The sequence below is a fragment of the Taudactylus pleione genome, unplaced genomic scaffold (assembly GCF_031769625.1).
Source record: "Taudactylus pleione unplaced genomic scaffold, aTauple2 ptg001186l, whole genome shotgun sequence".
In the NCBI taxonomy this organism is placed as follows: domain Eukaryota; kingdom Metazoa; phylum Chordata; class Amphibia; order Anura; family Myobatrachidae; genus Taudactylus; species Taudactylus pleione.
In genome coordinates, this window is record NW_028285587.1 from 581,976 (window position 1) to 605,631 (window position 23,656).

General features: G+C 47.5%; 2 protein-coding genes across 2 annotated transcripts in view; one reads left to right on the top strand and one right to left on the bottom strand.

The window, feature by feature from the left end:
• Positions 1 to 23,656, top strand: part of LOC148451068 (uncharacterized) — a 260,573-nt gene that overhangs the window by 93,585 nt on the left and 143,332 nt on the right. The gene's annotated exons all lie outside the window — the stretch shown is intronic.
• Positions 1 to 23,656, bottom strand: part of LOC148451069 (uncharacterized) — a 69,407-nt gene that overhangs the window by 43,091 nt on the left and 2,660 nt on the right. The window contains exons 2-8 of the mRNA XM_088462306.1: positions 16,193 to 16,345; positions 14,349 to 14,540; positions 13,290 to 13,368; positions 12,750 to 12,847; positions 12,193 to 12,589; positions 6,301 to 6,885; positions 3,661 to 4,004 (exon numbers count right to left, since the gene is read on the bottom strand). Coding sequence (XP_088318432.1) covers positions 3,661 to 4,004; positions 6,301 to 6,885; positions 12,193 to 12,589; positions 12,750 to 12,847; positions 13,290 to 13,368; positions 14,349 to 14,540; positions 16,193 to 16,270 — 1,773 coding nt within the window. The 5' untranslated portion in view covers positions 16,271 to 16,345. The remainder of the gene's footprint in view (positions 1 to 3,660; positions 4,005 to 6,300; positions 6,886 to 12,192; positions 12,590 to 12,749; positions 12,848 to 13,289; positions 13,369 to 14,348; positions 14,541 to 16,192; positions 16,346 to 23,656) is intronic.

Consider the following 23,656-nt stretch of genomic DNA (forward strand, 5'->3'; position numbering starts at 1 on the left):
CAGAGAAGATACAATGTATCACATGGTGGTAATCCATCAGGCAGCATAGGTAATAGGACTATAGGAGACACAGAGCGTCCTAGCTGCCTGAGACTCCGACTGTGCAGCCACTTTCCTCCCTCCCGGGTGATCTGTAATCCAGCAGAGAAGATACAATGTATCACACGGGTAATCCATCAGGCAGCATAGGTAACAGGGCCATAGGGGACACAGAGCATCCTAGCTGACTGAGACTCCGGCTGTACAGCCACTTTCCTCCCTCCCGGGTGATCTGTAATCCAGCAGAGAAGATACAATGTATCACACGGGGGTAATCCATCAGGCAGCAAAGGTTACAGGACCATAGGAGACAGAGCGTCCTAGCTGACTGAGACTCCGGCTGTACAGTCACTTTCCTCCCTCCCGGGTGATCTGTAATCCAGCAGAGAAGATACAATGTATCACACGGGGGTAATCCATCAGGCAGCATAGGTAACAGGACCATAGGAGACACAGAGCGTCCTAGCTGACTGATACTCAGGCTGTACAGTCACTTTCCTCCCTCCCGGGTGATCTGTAATCCAGCAGAGAAGATACAATGTATCACACGGGGGTAATCCATCAGGCAGCATAGGTAATAGGACTATAGGAGACACAGAGCGTCCTAGCTGACTGAGACTCCGGCTGTACAGTCACTTTCCTCCCTCCCGGGTGATCTGTAATCCAGCAGAGAAGATACAATGTATCACATGGGGTAATCCATCAGGCAGCATAGGTAACAGGACCATAGGAGACACAGAGCGTCCTAGCTGACTGATACTCAGGCTGTACAGTCACTTTCCTCCCTCCCGGGTGATCTGTAATCCAGCAGAGAAGATACAATGTATAACACGGGGGTAATCCATCAGGCAGCATAGGTAATAGGACTATAGGAGACACAGAGCGTCCTAGCTGACTGAGACTCCGGCTGTACAGTCACTTTCCTCCCTCCCGGGTGATCTGTAATCCAGCAGAGAAGATACAATGTATCACACGGGGGTAATCCATCAGGTGTGAGTGTGAGCGTTTGGGGTTGATGCAATTTACTATTCCTGCTGAGCTACATAACATGGAACATGATTTGTCTGGACCATTAAGGAAAGCGCAAATAATAGATGTCTATGATGATGTGTTCAATAGGCCAGTGAAGTCTGTTCCTGGGGAAGTACATTTTGAACTTAACTCTAGTGTTCCACCATTCCAGTGTGCTCCACGCAATGTGCCTATAGCCCTCAAGCCAAGAGTGAAGGCTTTACTGGATCAGTATGAAGCAGATGGGCATATTGCACCTGTGACTGAACCAACTGACTGGATTAGCAATATGGTCATTGTGGCAAAGCCTGACAAGTTAAGAATCTGTATTGATCCTACATTTTTAAATCAAGCACTGCGGAGATCTCATTATATTATGCCAACATTAGAGGATGTTTTATATAAGCTTCCCAAAGCAAAAGTCTTTACACTGGTTGATGCACGTGACGCATTTCTGCAATGTAAGCTGGATGAAAAAAGCAGCTATATGACCACCTTTTGGACCCCCTGGGGTAGGAAAAGATGGCTTAAACTTCCATTTGGTGTTTCCATGGCACCTGAAGTTTACCAGCGAAAACAACTTGAATTGCTGATTGGACTTTGCGGCATTGAGCCTATAGCAGATGATATTCTTGTTGGCTGTGGGGAGAGAAAAGGAAGCAGAGGATGATCATGACCGCAAGTTACTAGCGCTGTTGAATCGTTGCAGGCAAGTGAAATTAAGATTTAGGGCCTCATTCAGAGGCGGTTGTAGGATGCAAGCGGTCGCTCAGAGACAGGGTGGCCGCTTGCATCCTGAACGGCCGCCTCTATGCCGGTCGTTAGGCTGTGGGTTAACACCCACAGCTCTAACGACCGCTAAGGGACCTTAAGCCCCAGGGAGCTTCCTGTTGTATTTCAGCAGGAAGCTCCCCACTGACGTCACTGGTGAGGTCAGTGGGGCCGCCCCCAAACGGCTAGCGTTCTGGCGGGAACGCCTCCATTTGGGCAGGCACGCCCCCTGCCCGCCCAGCAAACGGAGCGAGCTGTCAATCAACATCGACAGCTCGCTCCATCTGCTACGAGCCCGCTAACGACGGATCACCCGTCATTAGCGGGGGCTCGCGCATGCACACGATGGAGCTGTCTCCGTCGTGCGCATGCGCTGTGGACCAACATCGAGTCAGTTGCGAGCAAACAGCGCTCGCGACCGACTCTGAATAAGCTCTTTAGTGTGAAGAAACTGCAATTTAAATTGAAAGAGGTTCATTTTCATGGTCATATCCTGTCCTCTGAAGGTTTGAATGTTGACCCTGAAAAAGTTAGAGCTGTCTTAGAAATGCCAACGCCCACAGATGTAAAGTCTGTGCAACGTTTGATTGGATTTGTGACCTATTTAGCCAAATTTATGCCTCGCCTTTCAGAAGTATGTGAACCTCTGCGCAGACTTCTGGACAGAGATACGATATGGCACTGGCTTCCAAAACACGATAAGGCAGTGGAGGAAACAAAGCATTTGGTCACAGTTACACCTGTGCTGAAGTATTATGATGTCACCAAGCCAGTCACTATACACAGTGACTCCAGTAACAATGGACTGAGATGTTTCCTGATTCAAGAAGGACAACTAGTTGCATTTGCTTCAAGGGCATTGACTCCTACTGAGCAGAACTATGCACAAATAGAAAAGGAGAGCTTGAGTATTGTGTTTGCTTGTTCCCGTTTTCATTACTTTCTATATGGCCGGGACATGATTGCTGATCATAAACCACTAATTGCCATCTCTAAGAAGCCTCTTCTTTGTGCACCTAAAGACTTCAGAGTATGATGTTAGCTTTACAGCATTATAATCTCTGTGTCACTTACAAGCCAGGCCCTGAGATGTACATAGGTGACACTCTTAGTAGAGCTATTGCTCTGGATCATGGGAAGTCTGGAGCAGTCCAGAGTTATCATACAGTCTGCACCATGCATCAGGTGATGACTGATTTTGCACAGATTAACCAATCAGATTATCTGAATGTCACTGATCAGCGTCTGCATCAGGTTCGGCAGCGTACCAGGACTGATGAGAGCTTGCAGATTTTCAAATCCATTGTATTGGCTGGATGGCCAGCCTTGAAAGAAGAGACCCCACTCATTGTGAGGGACTATTGGTCATTTAGAGACGAGATCAGCATACAGAATGGCATTTTGTACAAGGGACCAAGAGTCATAATACCAAAATCCTTAAAATCCGAGATGTTGGCACACATACATTCAAGCCATCTTGGGGGTGATGCATGCTACAGACTTAATTTATAGTTATGTTACAGCATATGTTAAAAAAGGGAGATGTTAGTGTAATGTTAATCTTCTGTATTTGGCACCACCTAGTGGTGCTATGTAGAATTGTATAAGGTGCAGCTACGTGTGATGCGGTTGTGGCTTTTGTATTATGTGCTGCTTATGAACATGGCTACTTGGAACTAACATGCGTTGTCTGTCTTCATTTAATACATCTGAAACAAAGTCTCTAGGACCTTGCGATGTGAATAACCTCAGCCGAGCAGGATAGAGGATGGCAAAACGTTGGCCAGTCTACACAAGCTGAGAGCAGACCGGAGTCATTTCTCTGCAGGCTCTGGATACTTCCGCAGAATAATCCTGAAATATGGAAATACGTTTACCATGCCAGGAGAGCGAGCCTTGTTTCCTGGCAGTAGACCAAATTAGTTCCTTATGGCGGAAGTTCAGATACTTAAATATTAACTGCACGAGGTCTTCTATGATGAGAATCACGAAAAGTTCCATGGACCTTAATTCCTCCGAGAGGCCAGGAAGCTCAGGAAGATCAGATAATAGAAATTTGGTAATATCGGGGTCCTTGACAGACTGGCTTAGTCCCACCTGGTGGAGATTGTTGCGTCTTGACTGATTTTCGAGGTCATCAACCTTGGAGAGCAGCTGTTGTTGTTTGGTAGTTAGCGAAGAAACTTATTTCAATTCAGTTATATCATGAAAATTAGCCCCAATACGGTTCTCATTTTCAGAGACTTAGGGGCATATGTATCAAAGCTTGATGTGAGATAAAATTGTGAGATATACATCACCAACCAATCAGCTTCTAACTTACAGTTTGCAAGCTGTGTATAAGAAATGATAGTTTGGAGCTGATTGGTTGGTGATATATATTTCACAATTTTATCTCACATCAAGCTTTGATACATATGCCCCTTGATGTGATATACCAGACAACTGCGATTTTATGTCCGCTATTGCGCCCATAAATTTGTCAGCCTGTGTTTGCAGTGATGGTTCAACAGGTTCTTGAATATTCATATACAGAAAAGACAGTAATTCCTAGCGCATACCTTACAGTATATAGGCATATATCCAACTCGTTACATTCATAAAATGTATGACTCAAAGTCTCAGTAATCTAATATGACATTTATCAGTGATAAAATCTACTAAGCGTATCACGCACTCAGCGTATAACACGCACTCAGCGTATCACGCACTAAGCGTATCACCACCAGATATTCTGATATTTATACATAAGAACATTATCCCCTGAAATACATTATTACAAGTGGAGTTATTCCAGTACACACAGAAGTTATCCATACGTTTCTGGATTGTGTATGTTGTACATTGGTTAAAACACACAAATGTAATAAATGTGAACAATTTTTTTTTTGTTCTTTTTTCAGTATTTAAAACCATATGATGGACTGTCATGTGCTCCCATACATTACCAGGTTTTCATTCCAACCAGCCAGGTGGAAAGATATCTGACAGAAAATTGTATAGTGTATGCTCAGCTTAAGAGCTGGAGCTAAACCAGAGCTGAGCGGTGACCGATTGCAGCTGGAGATAAAGCAGAGCTGAGCGGTGACCGATTGCAGCTGGAGATAAAGCAGAGCTGAGCGGTGACCGATTGCAGCTGGAGATAAAGCAGAGCTGAGCGGTGACCGATTGCAGCTGGAGATAAAGCAGAGCTGAGCGGTGACCGATTGCAGCTGGAGATAAAGCAGAGCTGAGCGGTGACCGATTGCAGCTGGAGATAAAGCAGAGCTGAGCGGTGACCGATTGCAGCTGGAGCTAAAGCAGAGCTGAGCGGTGACCGATTGCAGCTGGAGATAAAGCAGAGCTGAGCGGTGACCGATTGCAGCTGGAGATAAAGCAGAGCTGAGCGGTGACCGATTGCAGCTGGAGATAAAGCAGAGCTGAGCGGTGACCGATTGCAGCTGGAGATAAAGCAGAGCTGAGCGGTGACCGATTGCAGCTGGAGATAAAGCACAGCTGAGCAGTGACCCATTGCAGCTGGAGATAAAGCAGACTGAGCAGTGACCGATTGCAGCTGGAGATAAAGCAGAGCTGAGCGGTGACCAATTGCAGCTGGAGATAAAGCAGACTGAGCAGTGACACAGGGCAGCTAGAGCTGCAGGACACAGCAATAACACAAGGGAGCACAGAGCTAGCGCACAGCTAGCGCTGTGTATAACATTACACTGGCAACTAAAGGACTTCCAGACAGCCATTAAGTACCCAAGGAAGGTGCATGATTAGTTGCTAGGACTCCCAGGATGATGCTGTAACTGGATAGGCAGAACAGGTCACATGCCCAAATCCAAGATGGCGGCACCCAGTAGCTGCCTGTCATGAGCCACAGCCTGCAGTCCAGCCACCCTCCCTCAGGACTCACCTGCACCCCCGCCGAAGGGACCCTACCAGAGCACCCGGACAGGTAAGGTCCGCAACCTCCGGCGCTGCACAGCCCTGGTCGTGACAAGGATTCTATCAGGAGATACATTGTACAAAATATTATACTATGGCTAATTTGTCTGTACTGTAAAAGGAATCAGATGATATTCTCTGTGAAAGATGTTTTGGGATCACCAATGAATGTGAAATAAATAGACATAAATAAAACGCTGATCAGTATTGAGGGATTTGGAATAAAGAATTTATTATCACAATATATAACTATATATAACAAGTGAGAAAGGCACGTATATATACACATAAATATGAGTAATTAATGGTAGGGCCGTACGGCTCAGAACTTCCTTATTGCACTCACTTCATTCTATAGTCACATTTCTAATTCTCTTAATATCTCACTGACTGTATATAATCTATCCATGTTACAGCTAACAATAAGTTATATATTATACATGTGCACCAATGACAGACAACCTCTTCTAGTTCTTCCTTGGTGTTAGCAGAACAAGGCAGTGACCCTCCTGATGAGTAGAGGAGACCATTGGGAGTGTTGGAATTATTTAAAGGATTGTTTTAGGTCTATCAGTTCATGTTTTTTATGTATTATTTGATGTGTAACAAGATTTGATTTCTGTGTAAAACATTTCGCACACCCAGAGCATGGAAATGGTTTCTCACCTGTGTGACTTCTCTGATGTATAACAAGATCTGATTTCTCTGTGAAACATTTCCCACACTCAGGACATGGAAATGGTTTCTCACCTGTGTGACTTCTCTGATGTCTAGCAAGATCTGATTGGTCTGTAAAACATTTCCCACACTCAGAGCATGGAAATGGTTTCTCCCCTGTGTGACGTCTCTGATGTTTAACAAGATCTGATTTATTTGTGAAACATTTCCCACAGTCAGAACAGAGAAAGCTTTTATCACCTCTGTGAGCTGTACTGCGTGTAGCAATATTAGAGGTATCAGGGGAACATTCATTATGATTAGAGAAACCAGATGATATATTTGCACTGTGACGTACTGGGTGCAAATTTATAGTAAAGGAGATGTCTCCTGGAGAAAACTGTCTGATGTTATCTTCTATTTTAAAATATGGACTCAAAATTAAATCTCCCTCCGAGGTCTTGATTGTGCGTCCATCTGTAGGAAATAAAATATATGTATAAAATTCCTACTATTACTAAGTTCTCAATGTTTAGTGGTTTTTTTTCTTTTTGCCAGATTACAAGTAATTGATACATTTACAAAATAACAAAGATGACCCTGGTCTTAAAATATAATGAGAACCACATCACCCAGCTCTGACAGCCCTCATCAGTTGGCATTGGGTATTTCATGGACAGTAGGTTTGTGCAGCAATATACTGTGGGTGGGGGGTATAGACAGCACATAAGGGGTGTATAGTAGTAATGTGCAGCATATACTGTGGGTGAGAGGTATAGACAGCACATAAGGGGGTGTATAGTAGTACTGTGCAGCATATACTGTGGGTGAGAGGTATAGACAGCACATAAGGGGGTGTATAGTAGTAATGTGCAGCATATACTGTAGGTGAGGGGTATAGACAGCACATAAGGGGTGTAGAGTAGTAATGTGCAGCATATACTGTAGGTGAGGGGTATAGACAGCACATAAGGGGGTGTATAGTAGTAATGTGCAGCATATACTGTGGGTGAGGGGTATAGATAACACATAAGGGATGTATAGTAGTAATGTGCAGCATATACTGTGGGTGAGGGGTATAGACAGCACATAAGGGGTGTATAGTAGTAATGTGCAGCATATACTGTGGGTGAGGGGTATAGACAGCACATAAGGGGTGTATAGTAGTAATGTGCAGCTTATACTGTGGGTGAGGGGTATAGACAGCACATAAGGGGTGTATAGTAGTAATGTGCAGCATATACTGTAGGTGAGGGGTATAGACAGCACATAAGGGGGTGTATAGTAGTAATGTGCAGCATATACTGTGGGTGAGGGGTATAGACAGCACATAAGGGGTGTATAGTAGTAATGTGCAGCATATACAGTGGGTAAGGGGTATAGACAGCACATAAGGGGGTGTATAGTAGTAATGTGCAGCATATACTGTGGGTGAGGGGTATAGACAGCACATAAGGGGGTGTATAGTAGGAATGTGCAGCATATACTGTGGGTGAGGGGTATAGGCAGCACATAAGGGGTGTATAGTAGTACTGTGCAGCATACACTGTGGGTGAGGGGTATAGGCAGCACATAAGGGGTGTATAGTAGTAATGTACAGCATACACTGTGGGTGAGGGGTATAGACAGCACATAAGGGGTGTATAGTAGTAATGTGCAGCATATACTGTGGGTGAGGGGTATAGACAGCACATAAGGGGGTGTATAGTAGTACTGTGCAGCATACACTGTGGGTGAGGGGTATAGACAGCACATAAGGGGTGTATAGCAGTAATGTGCAGCATATAATGTAGGTGAGGGGTATAGACAGCACATAAGGGGGTGTATAGTAGTAATGTGCAGCATATACTGTAGGTGAGGGGTATAGACAGCACATAAGGGGTGTATAGTAGTAATGTGCAGCATATACTGTAGGTGAGGGGTATAGACAGCAAATAAGGGGGTGTATAGTAGGAATGTGCAGCATATACTGTGGGTGAGGGGTATAGGCAGCACATAAGGGGTGTATAGTAGTAATGTGCAGCATATACTGTGGGTGACGGGTATAGGCAGCACATAAGGGGTGTATAGTAGTAATGTGCAGCATATACTGTGGGTGAGGGGTATAGACAGCACATAAGGGGGTGTATAGTAGTAATGTACAGCATACACTGTGGGTGAGGGGTATAGGCAGCACATAAGGGGGTGTATAGTAGTAATGTGCAGCATACACTGTGGGTGAGGGGTATAGGCAGCACATAAGGGGGTGTATAGTAGTACTGTGCAGCATACACTGTGGGTGAGGGGTATAGACAGCACATATGGGGGTGTATGGTAGTAATGTGCAGCATATACTGTGGGTGAGGGGTATAGACAGCACATAAGGGGGTGTATAGTAGTAATGTGCAGCATATACTGTGGGTGAGGGGTATAGACAGCACAGAAGGGGGTGTATAGTAGTAATGTGCAGCATACACTGTGGGTGAGGGGTATAGACAGCACATAAGGGGGTGTATAGTAGTAATGTGCAGCATATACTGTGGGTGAGGGGTATAGACAGCACATAAGGGGGTGTATAGTAGTACTGTGCAGCATACACTGTGGGTGAGGAGTATAGACAGCACATAAGGGGATGTATAGTAGTAATGTGCAGCATATACTGTGGGTGAGGGGTATAGGCAGCACATAAGGGGGTGTATAGTAGTAATGTGCAGCATATACTGTGGGTGAGGGGTATAGACAGCACATAAGGGGGTGTATAGTAGTAATGTGCAGCATATACTGTAGGTGAGGGGTATAGACAGCACATAAGGGGTGTATAGTAGTAATGTGCAGCATATACTGTGGGTGAGGGGTATAGGCAGCACATAAGGGGTGTATAGTAGTAATGTGCAGCATATACTGTGGGTGAGGGGTATAGACAGCACATAAGGGGGTGTACAGTAGTAATGTGCAGCATATACTGTGGGTGAGGGGTATAGACAGCACATAAGGGGGTGTATAGCAGTAATGTATGCAGTTAGGGTGTCATGTTGTGTATATGTAACATTACCAGGTGACATATGAAAGGTATTAGAGGAAGTCTATCTGTGGCCGTGTCCTCTGTCTGTCTCTGAGGCAGGTATCACAGAACAGCTGGAGGGTGCAGGATGTTGCACATGGCTACGAGGATATAACTAGAGGGGGGCCCTTCATTTTCATAGGTCCCCCTCCTCATTACCAATCCTCTGAGTCCCATTGTTCTATCCCGGTAACTCTCAGACACTAAGGCACTCACACCACAGGGGGTAACTAGTAATCAGGGGGAGTGTACATCACACCCAACCCCCCTGCAGGGATACCCAATACCAGGACACACACTAATGAGTTACCTGCACAGGGGTGTACCCCTACATTGTGGGCACTGAGCTGTATTACAAGGACAGGACAGGAGGGGGGTTGGGGCTCAGTACTGTGTAACGTCCTCTGGGGTGCGGAGTTTAGGCTTCTACAAGGAGATACTGGAGAACGGAGCTTTGTCTCCTGCCAGCAGGACAGTATTACAAGATGGTACACTGGGAAGAAGTCCCGGACTTGGTGGTGATAGGCTCTAGACTAGGGATTCCCTCACACTTCTGCAGAACATTGCATCTGAGAGTTGTGTCTCTGGATGGGCATACAGGAGGTGATTGCAGTGACTGACATCCGTCAGTACTTGGGGTGTGGGCTGCTGCCCCCTCCCAGGTACACTGTGTGGGTAACATCTGATCTAGGGGACTGGTGATTAACATGGCGACTGCTTTAGGTACCACTTAGTATGATGTACTGTATTGTATTACTACCATAACACACAATAAAGATATAGTTCCCTGTTGTCCTGTCTGTGCGATCCATGAATTGTAATATTACATAGGGGTACATAATAAGCTAAGTTTCAATACCCAGGTACCTTAAACCAGCACATTGTATAGAGAATGTGGGGAGGAGACTGGTCAGATATCTGGGCTGGTAACACACAGTGACATGATGTGAGGGGGAGAGCAGGAGTATAATAGGGGCTGATGGCTCCTGATGTATGAGATACACCAGAGAGTGTGGGGAGGAGACTGGGCAGATGTCTGGGCTGGTAACACACAGTGACATGATGTGAGGGGGAGAGCAGCAGAATAATAGGGGATGATGGCTCCTGATGTATGAGATACACCAGAGAGTGTGGGGAGGAGACTGATCAGATCTCTGGGCTGGTAACACACAGTGACATGATGTGAGGAGGAGACCAGGAGTATAATAGGGGCTGATGGCTTCTGATGTATGAGATACACCAGAGAGTGTGGGGAGGAGACTGGTCAGATCTCTGGGCTGGTAACACACAGTGAGATGATGTGAGGGGGAGAGCAGGAGTATAATAGGGGCTGATGGCTCCTGATGTATGAGATACACCAGAGAGTGTGGGGAGGAGACTGGGCAGATGTCTGGGCTGGTAACACACAGTGACATGATGTGAGGGGGAGAGCAGGAGTATAATAGGGGCTGATGGCTCCTGATGTATGAGATACACCAGAGAGTGTGGGGAGGAGACTGATCAGATCTCTGGGCTGGTAACACACAGTGAAATGATGTGAGGGGGAGAGCAGGAGTATAATAGGGGCTGATGGCTTCTGATGTATGAGATACACCAGAGAGTGTGGGGAGGAGACTGGTCAGATCTCTGGGCTGGTAACACACAGTGAGGATGTGAGGGGGAGAGCAGGAGTATAATAGGGGATGATGGCTCCTGATGTATGAGATACACCAGAGAGTGTGGGGAGGAGACTGATCAGATCTCTGGGCTGGTAACACACAGTGAAATGATGTGAGGGGGAGAGCAGGAGTATAATAGGGGCTGATGGCTTCTGATGTATGAGATACACCAGAGAGTGTGGGGAGGAGACTGGTCAGATCTCTGGGCTGGTAACACACAGTGAGATGATGTGAGGGGGAGAGCAGGAGTATAATAGGGGCTGATGGCTCCTGATGTATGAGATACACCAGAGAGTGTGGGGAGGAGACTGATCAGATCTCTGGGCTGGTAACACACAGTGAAATGATGTGAGGAGGAGAGCAGGAGTATAATAGGGGCTGATGGCTCCTGATGTATGAGATACACCAGAGAGTGTGAGGAGAAGACTGGTCAGATCTCTGGGCTGGTAACACACAGTGAGATGATGTGAGGGGGAGAGCAGGAGTATAATAGGGGCTGATGGCTCCTGATGTATGAGATACACCAGAGAGTGTGGGGAGGAGACTGGGCAGATGTCTGGGCTGGTATCACACAGTGACATGATGTGAGGGGGAAAGCAGGAGTATAATAGGGGCTGATGGCTCCTGATGTATGAGATACACCAGAGAGTGTGGGGAGGAGACTGATCAGATCTCTGGGCTGGTAACACACAGTGAAATGATGTGAGGAGGAGAGCAGGAGTATAATAGGGGCTGATGGCTCCTGATGTATGAGATACACCAGAGAGTGTGAGGAGAAGACTGGTCAGGTCTCTGGGCTGGTAACACACAGTGACATGATGTGAGGGGGGAGAGCAGGAGTATAATAGGGGCTGATGGCTCCTGATGTATGAGATACACCAGAAAGTGTGTGGAGGAGACTGATCAGATCTCTGGGCTGGTAACACACAGTGACATGATGTGAGGGGGAGAGCAGGAGTATAATAGGGAAGGATGGCTCCTGACTCCGCCACTGGACAGATACATTTCCCTCATTAGTTTGTACTGTTGTAGTGATTGAGCAAGAAGCATATATGACTCTTTTCTGAGTAAGTGTTTATTACTCACCTGTGCTGATATCTGTAGGGATTTCCTCCTTACACTGCTGATCACCCATCACATACGTTTCTTCTTCTCTCTCTATATCTTCTACCTTCATATCAGTCACATACATCTCTTGTTCTCCCTCTATATCTTCTGCCTTCATATCAGTCACATACGTTTCTTCTTCTCCCTCTATATGTTCTCCCTTCATATCAGTCACATACGTCTCTTCTTCTCCCTCTGTATCTTCTGCCTTCATATCAGTCACATATGTCTCTTCTTCTCCCTCTGTATCTTCTGCCTTCATATCAGTCACATACGTCTCTTCTTCTCCCTCTATATCTTCTGCCTTCATATCAGTCACATACGTCTCTTCTTCTCCCTCTATATCTTCTGCCTTTATATTAGCCAGACTTTCACCCTAAGTAACCCACAAAACAATAAAATAACAGTTTTAGAAATGTCAGATTTCATTAAAATTACATTAATTAGAAGAATTCTGGTTAATAAGACACACACAGCTTCCTACAGCTCATATAAAGACACTTTGGTATATTGGTGAGACCCTAAATCCCACCTACCTGATACTCCTGTGGGATCCTGTGATTCTCCTCTGTACAATCCTGTGAATAAAGTGGACGGGGACATCTCTCTGGGGTATTTTTGTTACTGGGTCCATCTGTAGGAGACACACAGTGACTGAGGGCCTGATTCAGCTTTGGGAATAAAGTGAGAAAGAGCACGTAACTGTGTACCAGTACAATCCAAGTTGCAATGCAAGGGGTGCAAATACATACATTATTTTGCATGTAGGGTAAATACTAGCTGCTTTTGCAAGTAGCCCACACATACTGCACAGCTTTATTTTTACACTGCAATTTAGATGTCAGTTTGGACACCTCCCTCCCTTCTCTAAATCTCTCTGCTCATTATACATCTGCTCCACCTGCAGTGCAGCATGGTTTCACCAAGATGATCAGTTACGTGCTAATTCTCACTCTATTCCCAAAGCTGAATCAGGCCTTGAGTACATTGTATATATGTGATTATCAGATGATGTGTGTATATAGGGGCCCTCACACCTGCTCTCCCCTGTACAATAAATGACAGTCTCCTCTTACCCAGTGATGTGAGGGGCCGGTGATTCTCTATCATCACGTCCTTGTACAGACCCCTGTGTTCCTCTATATACTCCACCTCCTGCATGGAGACATAGACAGTGACATCCTGACACCTTGTAGGAACCTGACACACACAACGATACAGTCATCACCCAGGCACATCCCCTGGTGTTACTGTATAATGTCCCATTCCCAGCAGTCACCTCTCCAGTCATCACCCAGACACATCCCCTGGTGTTACTGTACAATGTCCCATTCCCAGCAGTCACCTCTCCAGTCATCACCCAGACACATCCCCTGGTGTTATTGTATAATGTCCCATTCCCAGCAGTCACCTCTCCAGTCATCACCCAGACACATCCCCTGGTGTTACTGTATAATGTCCCATTCCCAGCAGTCACCTCTCCAGTCATCACCCAGACACATCCCCTGGTGTTACTGTATAATGTCCCATTCCCAGCAGTCACCTCCAGTCATCACCCAGCCACATCCCCTGGTGTTACTGTATAATGTCCCATTCCCAGCAGTCACCTCTCCGGTCATCACCCAGACACATCCCCTGGTGTTACTGTATAATGTCCCATTCCCAGCAGTCACCTCTCCGGTCATCACCCAGACACATCCCCTAGTGTTACTGTATAATGTCCCATTCCCAGCAGTCACCTCTCCGGTCATCACCCAGACACGTCCCCTGGTGTTACTGTATAATGTCCCATTCCCAGCAGTCACCTCTCCGGTCATCACCCAGACACGTCCCCTGGTGTTACTGTATACTGTCCCATTCCCAGCAGTCACCTCTCCGGTCATCACCCAGACACGTCCCCTTGTGTTACTGTATAATGTCCCATTCCCAGCAGTCACCTCTCCGGTCATCACCCAGACACGTCCCCTGGTGTTACTGTATAATGTCCCATTCCCAGCAGTCACCTCTCCGGTCATCACCCAGACACATCCCCTGGTGTTACTGTATAATGTCCCATTCCCAGCAGTCACCTCTCCGGTCATCACCCAGACACATCCCCTGGTGTTACTGTATAATGTCCCATTCCCAGCAGTCACCTCTCCAGTCAGCAGCTGAATGTTATTGTTGATGAGTTCCAGCATCTTCTGGTCATTGTGTCTCTCATGTATCAGTGAGTGAGGTGGAGGCACCATCATGGGGCTCTGGGCCCTGCTCAGTCCTCCTGACACACGGGGATGGCTGCTGGGAGTCTCATGCTCACCGGATTTCTTCTTCACTACTGTGTAATCCTGTGTATTGGGGGAGACATCAATGAGGAGGTCAATTAAACTCCATCTAAATGGGGCTGGTTATTTAGATGATCACTTTGCATAATATACAAGAAGACTCTATTTCACTAAAGCAAGTATAACAATCTCCTATATACAAGAAAATGTAGAGTATATAGTATCTCCTGCAGCTCCAACAACTTTGTGTCAGTGACAGAAAGAAAACAACATACTGCGGCCATATAATTCCCAACTCCAGTGAGGACTGTGGGACTGATACAAATATCTGAGACCAGCTCCCTGCTGCTTGCTTAATAATATAGATATAAGTGATGTCACTGTGACACTCCCAGATCCCCTCACCTCCCCAGTCATGTCCATGTATTATTACTATAGATATAAGTGATGTCACTGTGACACTCCCAGATCCCCTCACCTCCCCAGTCATGTCCCTGTATTATTACTATAGATAAGTGATGTCACTGTGACACCCCCAGATCCCCTCACCTCTCCAGTCATGTCCCTGTATTATTACTATAGATATAAGTGATGTCACCGTGACAACCCCAGATCCCCTCACCTCCCCAGTCATGTCCCTGTATTATTACTATAGATATAAGTGATGTCACTGTGACACTGCCAGATCCTCTCACCTCCCCAGTCATGTCCCTGTATTATTACTATAGATATAAGTGATGTCACTGTGACACTGCCAGATCCCCTCACCTCCCCAGTCATGTCCCTGTATCATTACTATAGATATAAGTGATGTCACTGTGACACTCCCAGATCCCCTCACCTCCCCAGTCATGTCCCTGTATTATTACTAGATATAAGTGATGTCACTGTGACACTCCCAGACCCTCTCACCTCCCCAGTCATGTCCCTGTATTATTACTATAGATATAAGTGATGTCACTGTGACACCCCCAGACCCCCTCACCTCCCCAGTCATGTCCCTGTATTATTACTATAGATATAAGTGATGTCACTGTGACACTCCCAGATCCCCTCACCTCCCCAGTCATGTCCCTGTATTATTACTATAGATATAAGTGATGTCACTGTGACACCCCCAGACCCTCTCACCTCCCCAGTCATGTCCCTGTATTATTACTATAGATATAAGTGATGTCACTGTGACACCCCCAGATCCCCTCACCTCCCCAGTCATGTCCCTGTATTATTACTATAGATATAAGTGATGTCACTGTGACACTCCCAGATCCCCTCACCTCCCCAGTCATGTCCCTGTATTATTACTATAGATATAAGTGATGTCACTGTGACACCCCCAGACCCTCTCACCTCCCCAGTCATGTCCCTGTATTATTACTATAGATATAAGTGATGTCACTGTGACACCCCCAGATCCCCTCACCTCTCCAGTCATGTCCCTGTATTACTACTATAGATATAAGTGATGTCACTGTGACACTCCCAGATCCCCTCACCTCCCCAGTCATGTCCCTGTATTATTACTATAGATAGAAGTGATATCACTGTGACACTCCCAGATCCTCTCACCTCCCCAGTCATGTCCCTGTATTATTACTATAGATAGAAGTGATGTCACTGTGAAACCCCCAGACCCTCTCACCTCCCCAGTCATGTCCCTGTATTATTACTATAGATATAAGTGATGTCACTGTGACACTCCCAGGCCCTCTCACCTCCCCAGTAAGCAGGTAGATGATCTCCAGGGTGAGATGTAAGATCCTCTCAGTCCTGTGACTCTCGTCCTTGTCCATCCTCAGTGAATCAGAGATAATATAGAATGTGTAATAAAGTGTAATAAAGACTCTGGTTCCTCACAGCAGGACTGTCTAGGAATATATAAAATAAGTATAATAAATATCACCGAGAACACATGTAACACAGTAAGACATGTAACACTGAGTGACCAGTAAGTCTCCCCTTTCCCCCCAGCCATAGAGCCCTGGTCAGTGTCTGTCAGAGGTTCCTGTGACCCAGCCCTATAAGGCTCCTCAGAGGCCATCACACAACGCTGTACTGTATAAGGTTACACCAATGCTCCTCTCCTGGCCGGGGGTCTTATTCCTCCCAGACATAGATTTGGTGCAATTTGCTCCACGTGAATCTTTTACAAACACATGAATTAGGGATTTGGGGATTTTTTACTTTTGTTTTAAATTTATTCCAGATACTGAGAGAGTCTGTGACTATACTGAGGTCATACAGGTAACAGGGGTGTGAGGGGAGAGTACACAGGACAGCAGAAGGGGTGCAGATATGGGGAGAGGGAAAGTAACGTAGGAATACAGAGCACACAACAGGGGGTGTAACAGCTGTACAGGCCACTCCCTTGTATAATAGGACACCACGGCTGCTCCTCCTGTATAAGGCAACTCAGGCCTCTCCCCCTGTATAGAACAACAACATAGGATGTTCCCCCTGAATAGTAAAGAGAAACAGGCCATAATAGGCACCACAGGCTGCTCTCCCTGTACTGTAGGACTCCGCAGTCTGCTCCCACTGTATAGTAGGACACCACAGGCCACTTGTTCAGTATAGTAGGACACCACAGGACACTCCCCCTGTATAGTAGGACACTACAGGTCACTCCCCTGGTATATAAGGACACCACAGGCCGCTCTCCCTGTATAGGACACCGAAGGCTGCTCCTCCTGTATAGTAGGATACACTGCAGGCTGCTCTAACTGTATAATAGGACACCGCAGTCCGCTCCACATGTAAAGTAGGACACCGCAGGCCACTCCCAGTGTATAGTAGGACACCACAGGCCACTCGACCAGTATAGTAGGGCAACACAGGCCACTTCCCCTGTATAGTAGGACACCACAGGCCACTCCCCCTGTATAGAAGAGTGCAACAAGCTGATACCGCTGTATAGGAAGGCACGACAGGTTGCTCCCCCTATATGGTAGGACAACACAGGATGCTCCCCCTGTATAGTAGAGTGCAACAGGCCGCTTCCCCTGTATAGTAAGATACCACTGGATGCTCCCCCTGTATAGTAGGACACTACAGACTGCTCCCCCTGTATAATAAGACACCACAGGCTGCTGTCCCTGTATAGCAGGACACAACAGGCCGCTCTTCCTGTATAGTAGGACATCACAGGCCACTCCCCCTGTATAGTATTGGACAAATCATGCCAATCCCCCTGTGCAGTAGGACAATGCAGGCTGCTACCACTGTATAGAACACCACAGGCTGCTCCCCCTGTATAGTAGGACACCACCGGCAGCTCCACCTATATAGTGTAGGACACCACAGGCCACTCCCTCTGTACAGTAAGATGCCATTACCTTCTTCTGTTTGACAATGCAAGGTTGCATTTTTCGCGCTTAAGTTAAAAAACTGTTCCGTCAAGTCCTTTCTCCCTTATATAATAATACTACCACATATAAGTGTGTGGTGAGAGCTGTTTTTCCAAGCTGAAGTATCACTAAACAGTCCCCTCTTCTCTTTATATTATTACAACATATCAGTCTGTGGTAACAGCTGATTTAACCCCCCTTATATATCACTGTAGTCCCTTATCCTCTAAATATTAATAATATAGCGTTCTGGCTAGGCTGTTTTAGTGGGTGACCTGCCCGATTTCAAAGGGCAGAATGCACCCTGCCCCTTTGGCGGCGCCCTGTTGGCAAACCGCTAAAGCAACATGCCGGGTGGTGACCCCACCTGCGGACTGCAGTGCCCCTCGGGTGGGAAAAATTGCGGTGCAGCGCTCACCACTGGTGAATATTCACAGAGAAGGGAGAGCTTGGGGGCAGCCTAACTGGGTCCCCAAGAGTGATGAACAGGGGGCGAATCATGCGCCCTTTGCAGGCGAGCGCTCAAGTGCCATACCCCTTGCCGAACCTAGAATGAACACTAATAATACCACATATCAGTGAGTGCTGGAAGCTGTTATTCTCCCTCATATATCACTGTACAGACCCCTCTCCCCTATATTATAATAATACCACATATCAGTGTGTGCTGGGAGCTGTGTTATTCCCCCTCATATATCACTGTATAGTCCCCTCTCCCCTATATAATAATAATACCACATATCAGTGAGTGCTGGAAGCTGTTATTCTCCCTCATATATCACTGTACGCTCCCCTCTTCCCTATATAATAATAATACCACATATCAGTGTGTGCTGGGAGCTGTGTTATTCCCCCTCATATATCACTGTATGGTCCCCTCTCCCCTATATAATAATAATACCACATAGTGTGCTTGGAGCTGTGTTATTCCCCCTCATATATCACTGTACAGTCCCATCTCTATATAATAATACCACATATCAGTGTGTGCTGGGAGCTGTGTTATTCCTCCTCATATATCACTGTACGGTCCCCTCCCCCTATATAATAATAATACCACATAGTGTGTGCTGGAAGCTGTAATATTTCCCCTCATACATCACTCTACGGTCCCCTTTCCCCTATATAATAATAATACCATATATCAGTGTATGCTGGGAGCGGTGTTATTCCCCCTCATATATCACTGCACGGTCCCCTCCCCCCTATATAATAATACCACATATCAGTGTGTGCTGGGAGCTGTGTTATTCCCCCTCATATATCACTGTACAGTCCCCTCTCCCCCTATATAATAAAACCACATATCAGTGTGTGCTGGGAGCTGTGTTATTCCTCCTCATATATCACTGTACGATCCCCTCCCCTTATATAATAATAATACCATATAGTGTGTGCTGGAAGCTGTAATATTCCCCCTCATATATCACTGTACGGTCCCCTCTCCCCCTATATAATAATACCACATATCAGTGTGTGCTGGGAGCTGTGTTATTCCCCCTCATATATCACTGTACGGTCCCCTCCCCCTATATAATACCACCACATATCAGTGTGTGCTGGGAGCTGTGTTATTCCCCCTCATATATCACTGTACGGTCCCCTCTCCCCTATATAATAATAATACCACATATCAGTGTGTGCTGGGAGCTGTAATATTTCCCCTCATATATCAGTGTACGGTCCCCTTTCCCCTATATAATAATACCACATATCATAGCGTTCCCGCTAGGCTGTTTTAGCGGGGCGCGGCGCCCTGCCCTCCTTCTGGAGGGCAAAAAGCACCCTGCCCTCCAGGAGGAGGGCAAAAAGCGCCCTGCCCTCACAGCCTGCGGGAGCCGTTCTCACCCGCGGGACGCAGTGTCCCGCGGGTGGAGAAACATGCGGTGACCCGGTCACCGCCGGAGAATAGACGCCGGGCGCATGCGCCCGGCATTTATTCTCCCTGTCTGCAGGGCTTGGGGGCTGCCCGGCGTGTCCGTAAGTGCCGGGCACGCCCCCAAGAGTGACGAAAAGGGGACGCGTCTTATAGACACGCCCCCTTTTCCGATGACCACGCCCCCTTCTCGGTCGCGCGCGTGCCCTCTCTAGCTCCGGCGCCCTGCCTCCCGCCGGAGCTAGAAGGAACACTATATCAGTGTGTGCTGGTAGCTGTGTTATTCCCCCTCATATATCACTGTACAGTCCCCTCCCGCTATATAATAATACCACATATCAGTGTGTGCTGGGAGCTGTAATATTTCCCCTCATATATCACTGTACGGTCCCCTTTCCCCTATATAATATAATACCACAGATCAGTGTGTGCTGGGAGCTGATTCAAACCGCTCGCTAGAGGCGTTCGCATGCAGCCGCTCAGCTGCTAATATTTTCATAGGCTGTGAGCGCACGGTAAGACATTAGTACGCCCACTATGTCTTAGCGTGCGACGGCAGTGCTATCGCAAGACAGTTTAATGACGCCCCCCTTTCCTTTGTAGCACACGTCATCTCCAGGAAGTATGTGTAAAATCAGTAACATCGAGTGCCATCGGAGCCGCTCGCATCACTTGTGGTTGACCCTACCCCGCCGCAAGCACTGCGAGTGCTTCAGTGTTTAAACAAGCCAGGTGACGTGTACAGTGACGCAGCCTTGTAATTATGGACACCAAAAAAAAGCCGCTTTGACGCTCAGACACAACTGAGTTCGCACCACCACTCCCCCGTTTTCCTGGATCTTCCCCTGTCACCACCCACAAACGGCACATTCTGTCACTCAGAATAGCGGGCCGTCTGTGTATTACAGTGATCGCACTGAGTGAAAACAATTGTGGGTACCAGGGACCCCTCACTTTAAAAAATTGGGGTCCTACTTCACAGTTTCTGGGTCCCATCACATATTATGGGGAGTGAGGGCAGGCAACAGTTGGGACAGTGCTGCGGGCAGGTTGCAGTTGGTGTAGAGGGCCTTGAGGGCAAAAAGCAGTTGGGGTAGAGTTGGAGGTATAGGCAGGGAAAAGTTGGGGTAGAGCTGGGGGTAGAGCGAACTAAGGGCAGGCAGTGCCACGGGTAGGAAGGGGTAAGCGCACACAGCAGTTGTGACAGTGCTAGGGGGCAAGTGTAGAAAGAACCTTGTGTAGTACTGGTGGGCAAGGATGGAGTAAGGGTAGATAGCAGTTAGGGCGATATAGGGCATGTGTAGTACTGGTGGGCGAGGATGGAGTAAGGCTAGATAGCAGTTAGGGCGATATAGGGCGTGTGTAGTACTGGTGGGCAATGATGGAGTAAGGGTAGATAGCAGTTAGGGCGATATAGGGCGTGTGTAGTACTGGTGGGCAAGGATGGAGTAAGGGTAGATAGCAGTTAGGGCGATATAGGGCGTGTGTAGTACTGGTGGGCGAGGATGGAGTAAGGGTAGATAGCAGTTAGGGCGATATAGGGCGTGTGTAGTACTGGTGGGCAATGATGGAGTAAGGGTAGATAGCAGTTAGGGCGATATAGGGCATGTGTAGTACTGGTGGGCAAGGATGGAGTAAGGGAAGATAGCAGTTAGGGCGATATAGGGTGTGTGTAGTACTGGTGGGCGAGGATGGAGTAAGGCTAGATAGCAGTTAGGGCGATATAGGGCGTGTGTAGTACTGGTGGGCAATGATGGAGTAAGGGTAGATAGCAGTTAGGGCGATATAGGGCGTGTGTAGTACTGGTGGGCAAGGATGGAGTAAGGGTAGATAGCAGTTAGGGCGATATAGGGCGTGTGTAGTACTGGTGGGCGAGGATGGAGTAAGGGTAGATAGCAGTTAGGGCGATATAGGGCGTGTGTAGTACTGGTGGGCAATGATGGAGTAAGGGTAGATAGCAGTTAGGGCGATATAGGGCATGTGTAGTACTGGTGGGCAAGGATGGAGTAAGGGTAGATAGCAGTTAGGGCGATATAGGGCGTGTGTAGTACTGGTGGGCAAGGATGGAGTAAGGGTAGATAGCAGTTAGGGTGATATAGGGCGTGTGTAGTACTGGTGGGCAATGATGGAGTAAGGGTAGATCGCATTTAGGGCAGTATAGGGCGTGTTTTGCGACCACTGCTTATACTATGTAGTTACATTTTACTTTTTATTTTCACACTTCTGCCAAAGTTTACTTATATGGCAAATGATGAGGTATTATGATTTTAAACACCAACATATTCTAGCAGTGTACCATCAAGCCGCACTCTAAAAACATTTTACTCATGGAGCACTCTATACATAAACATTACACAGGCTACAAGCTGCTAGAACTACAACTCTTCCTGCAGATGCCTAAACACCAGGCTGATGATGTGTTTAATGAGAACAAAGTAAGACTGGCAGGACAAAGGGGTGTAGCTAGGGGTCCTAGTGCCCCTGGCAAAGGAAGGGACTGGCGCCCCCCCATATTTTCCCCTACCACTTGTGCCCTGTGATTGGTGTGTGTGTGTTTTGCCAGCCCTAACCTCCCCCTAGTGCCTAAAACTAAGGGCCTGATTCAGAGCCACTCGCTGTTTGTGAGCGCACGCTCTGAATCAGGGCGAGGAGTGTTTTATTTATTTTTTCCTGTCCACTCGCTAAGCAGTGGGTGCCCACCCACAGGTAGTGCGAGCGGGCAGGAGATGGTCGCGTTTATCGTGACCATCGGCATTGCGAGGAGACCCTAAGGTAGGGTATCAGCACTCGCAATGCCGAGTGATGTCAGTAGGGCCGCCCACAGTAGGGCCGCCTTCGGGAACGCCTCCGTTTGTTCAGCCACCCCCACTACCTGCCTACAAAACGGGGCGAGCTGTCGATCAACATCGACAGCCGCCCCGTTTTGCTGCGAGCCCCGGAGTGAGTGAAGGTCTCACTCGCTACGGGGCTCGTGCGTGCGCACTGGGGCACCATCGACCCGCTTGCGAGCGGGTTTGAATCAGGCCCTAAGCCATAATCGTAATACTTACTATTGGGATTCCGGCGTCCCAACAGCTAGGATAATGACTATAACCCGTGAGGGGTGTGTAGAATTCAGACAGGATGGGAAAATGAGGGGAGAGCGGTGGATTTGGAGAAGAGGGGAATCTGGGATATCCTTGCTACAATTCACCCTCCACAGACCACATCGCACACACATACACTGGGAGCCTACACAACCTTGTGCACCCTGACACAGGAACTCATTAATGCTGTCATGCATGTACACACGTGCATGGACTTATGGGAGATACCAGCTTGGTACCAGAAGAGTATTCTGAGAATATACAGTATTCACCAAAGTGGGCTCACTTGTGATTTTTCACCTCCATTGCAGCCCAGTGTGCAAGGGCAGCAACTATGCTACTACAAACGTGGGCACTAGTTTTTCTCCAAGCAGCCACCCATCCTAATGAGATCATCAGCTGGGAGGAGCAGCAGGACTTTCTCAGCCAATAAGAAGCCTCCTGCTCCCAGCAAGTAGGTGCAGCTGCCGCATGGAGGAAGCGGATCAGCGCCCTGTCCTCTGTGGAGTGTTATTTTGCACATCCTGTGTATGTGGGACCGGTTCCGACTGTATCACCTATGTGGCGTCATGCGCGGCTCGGGAGGAGGAGCTTCACTGCAGCGCAGGGAGGGCTTGTAAAGCCTTCCACTGCTAGGCTTATTGAAATTATGCCCGAGACTTAACCGGGCGGGCAGGGGGGCAGCACATGGTGGTGGCCAGGCAGTGGGGGGTTAATGGGCGGAGCCTCAGACAGACTAATTAAAACTAACTACTGTCTCCAGCCCAGGCTTGGTGACGGATACTTTCTGTGTGCTTGATGTGAGCCAGCTCAGACGCTCACCTTCCTCGGCTTTGCAAGCCGCGGAAGGTGGAAAGGAGGAGGAGGGGA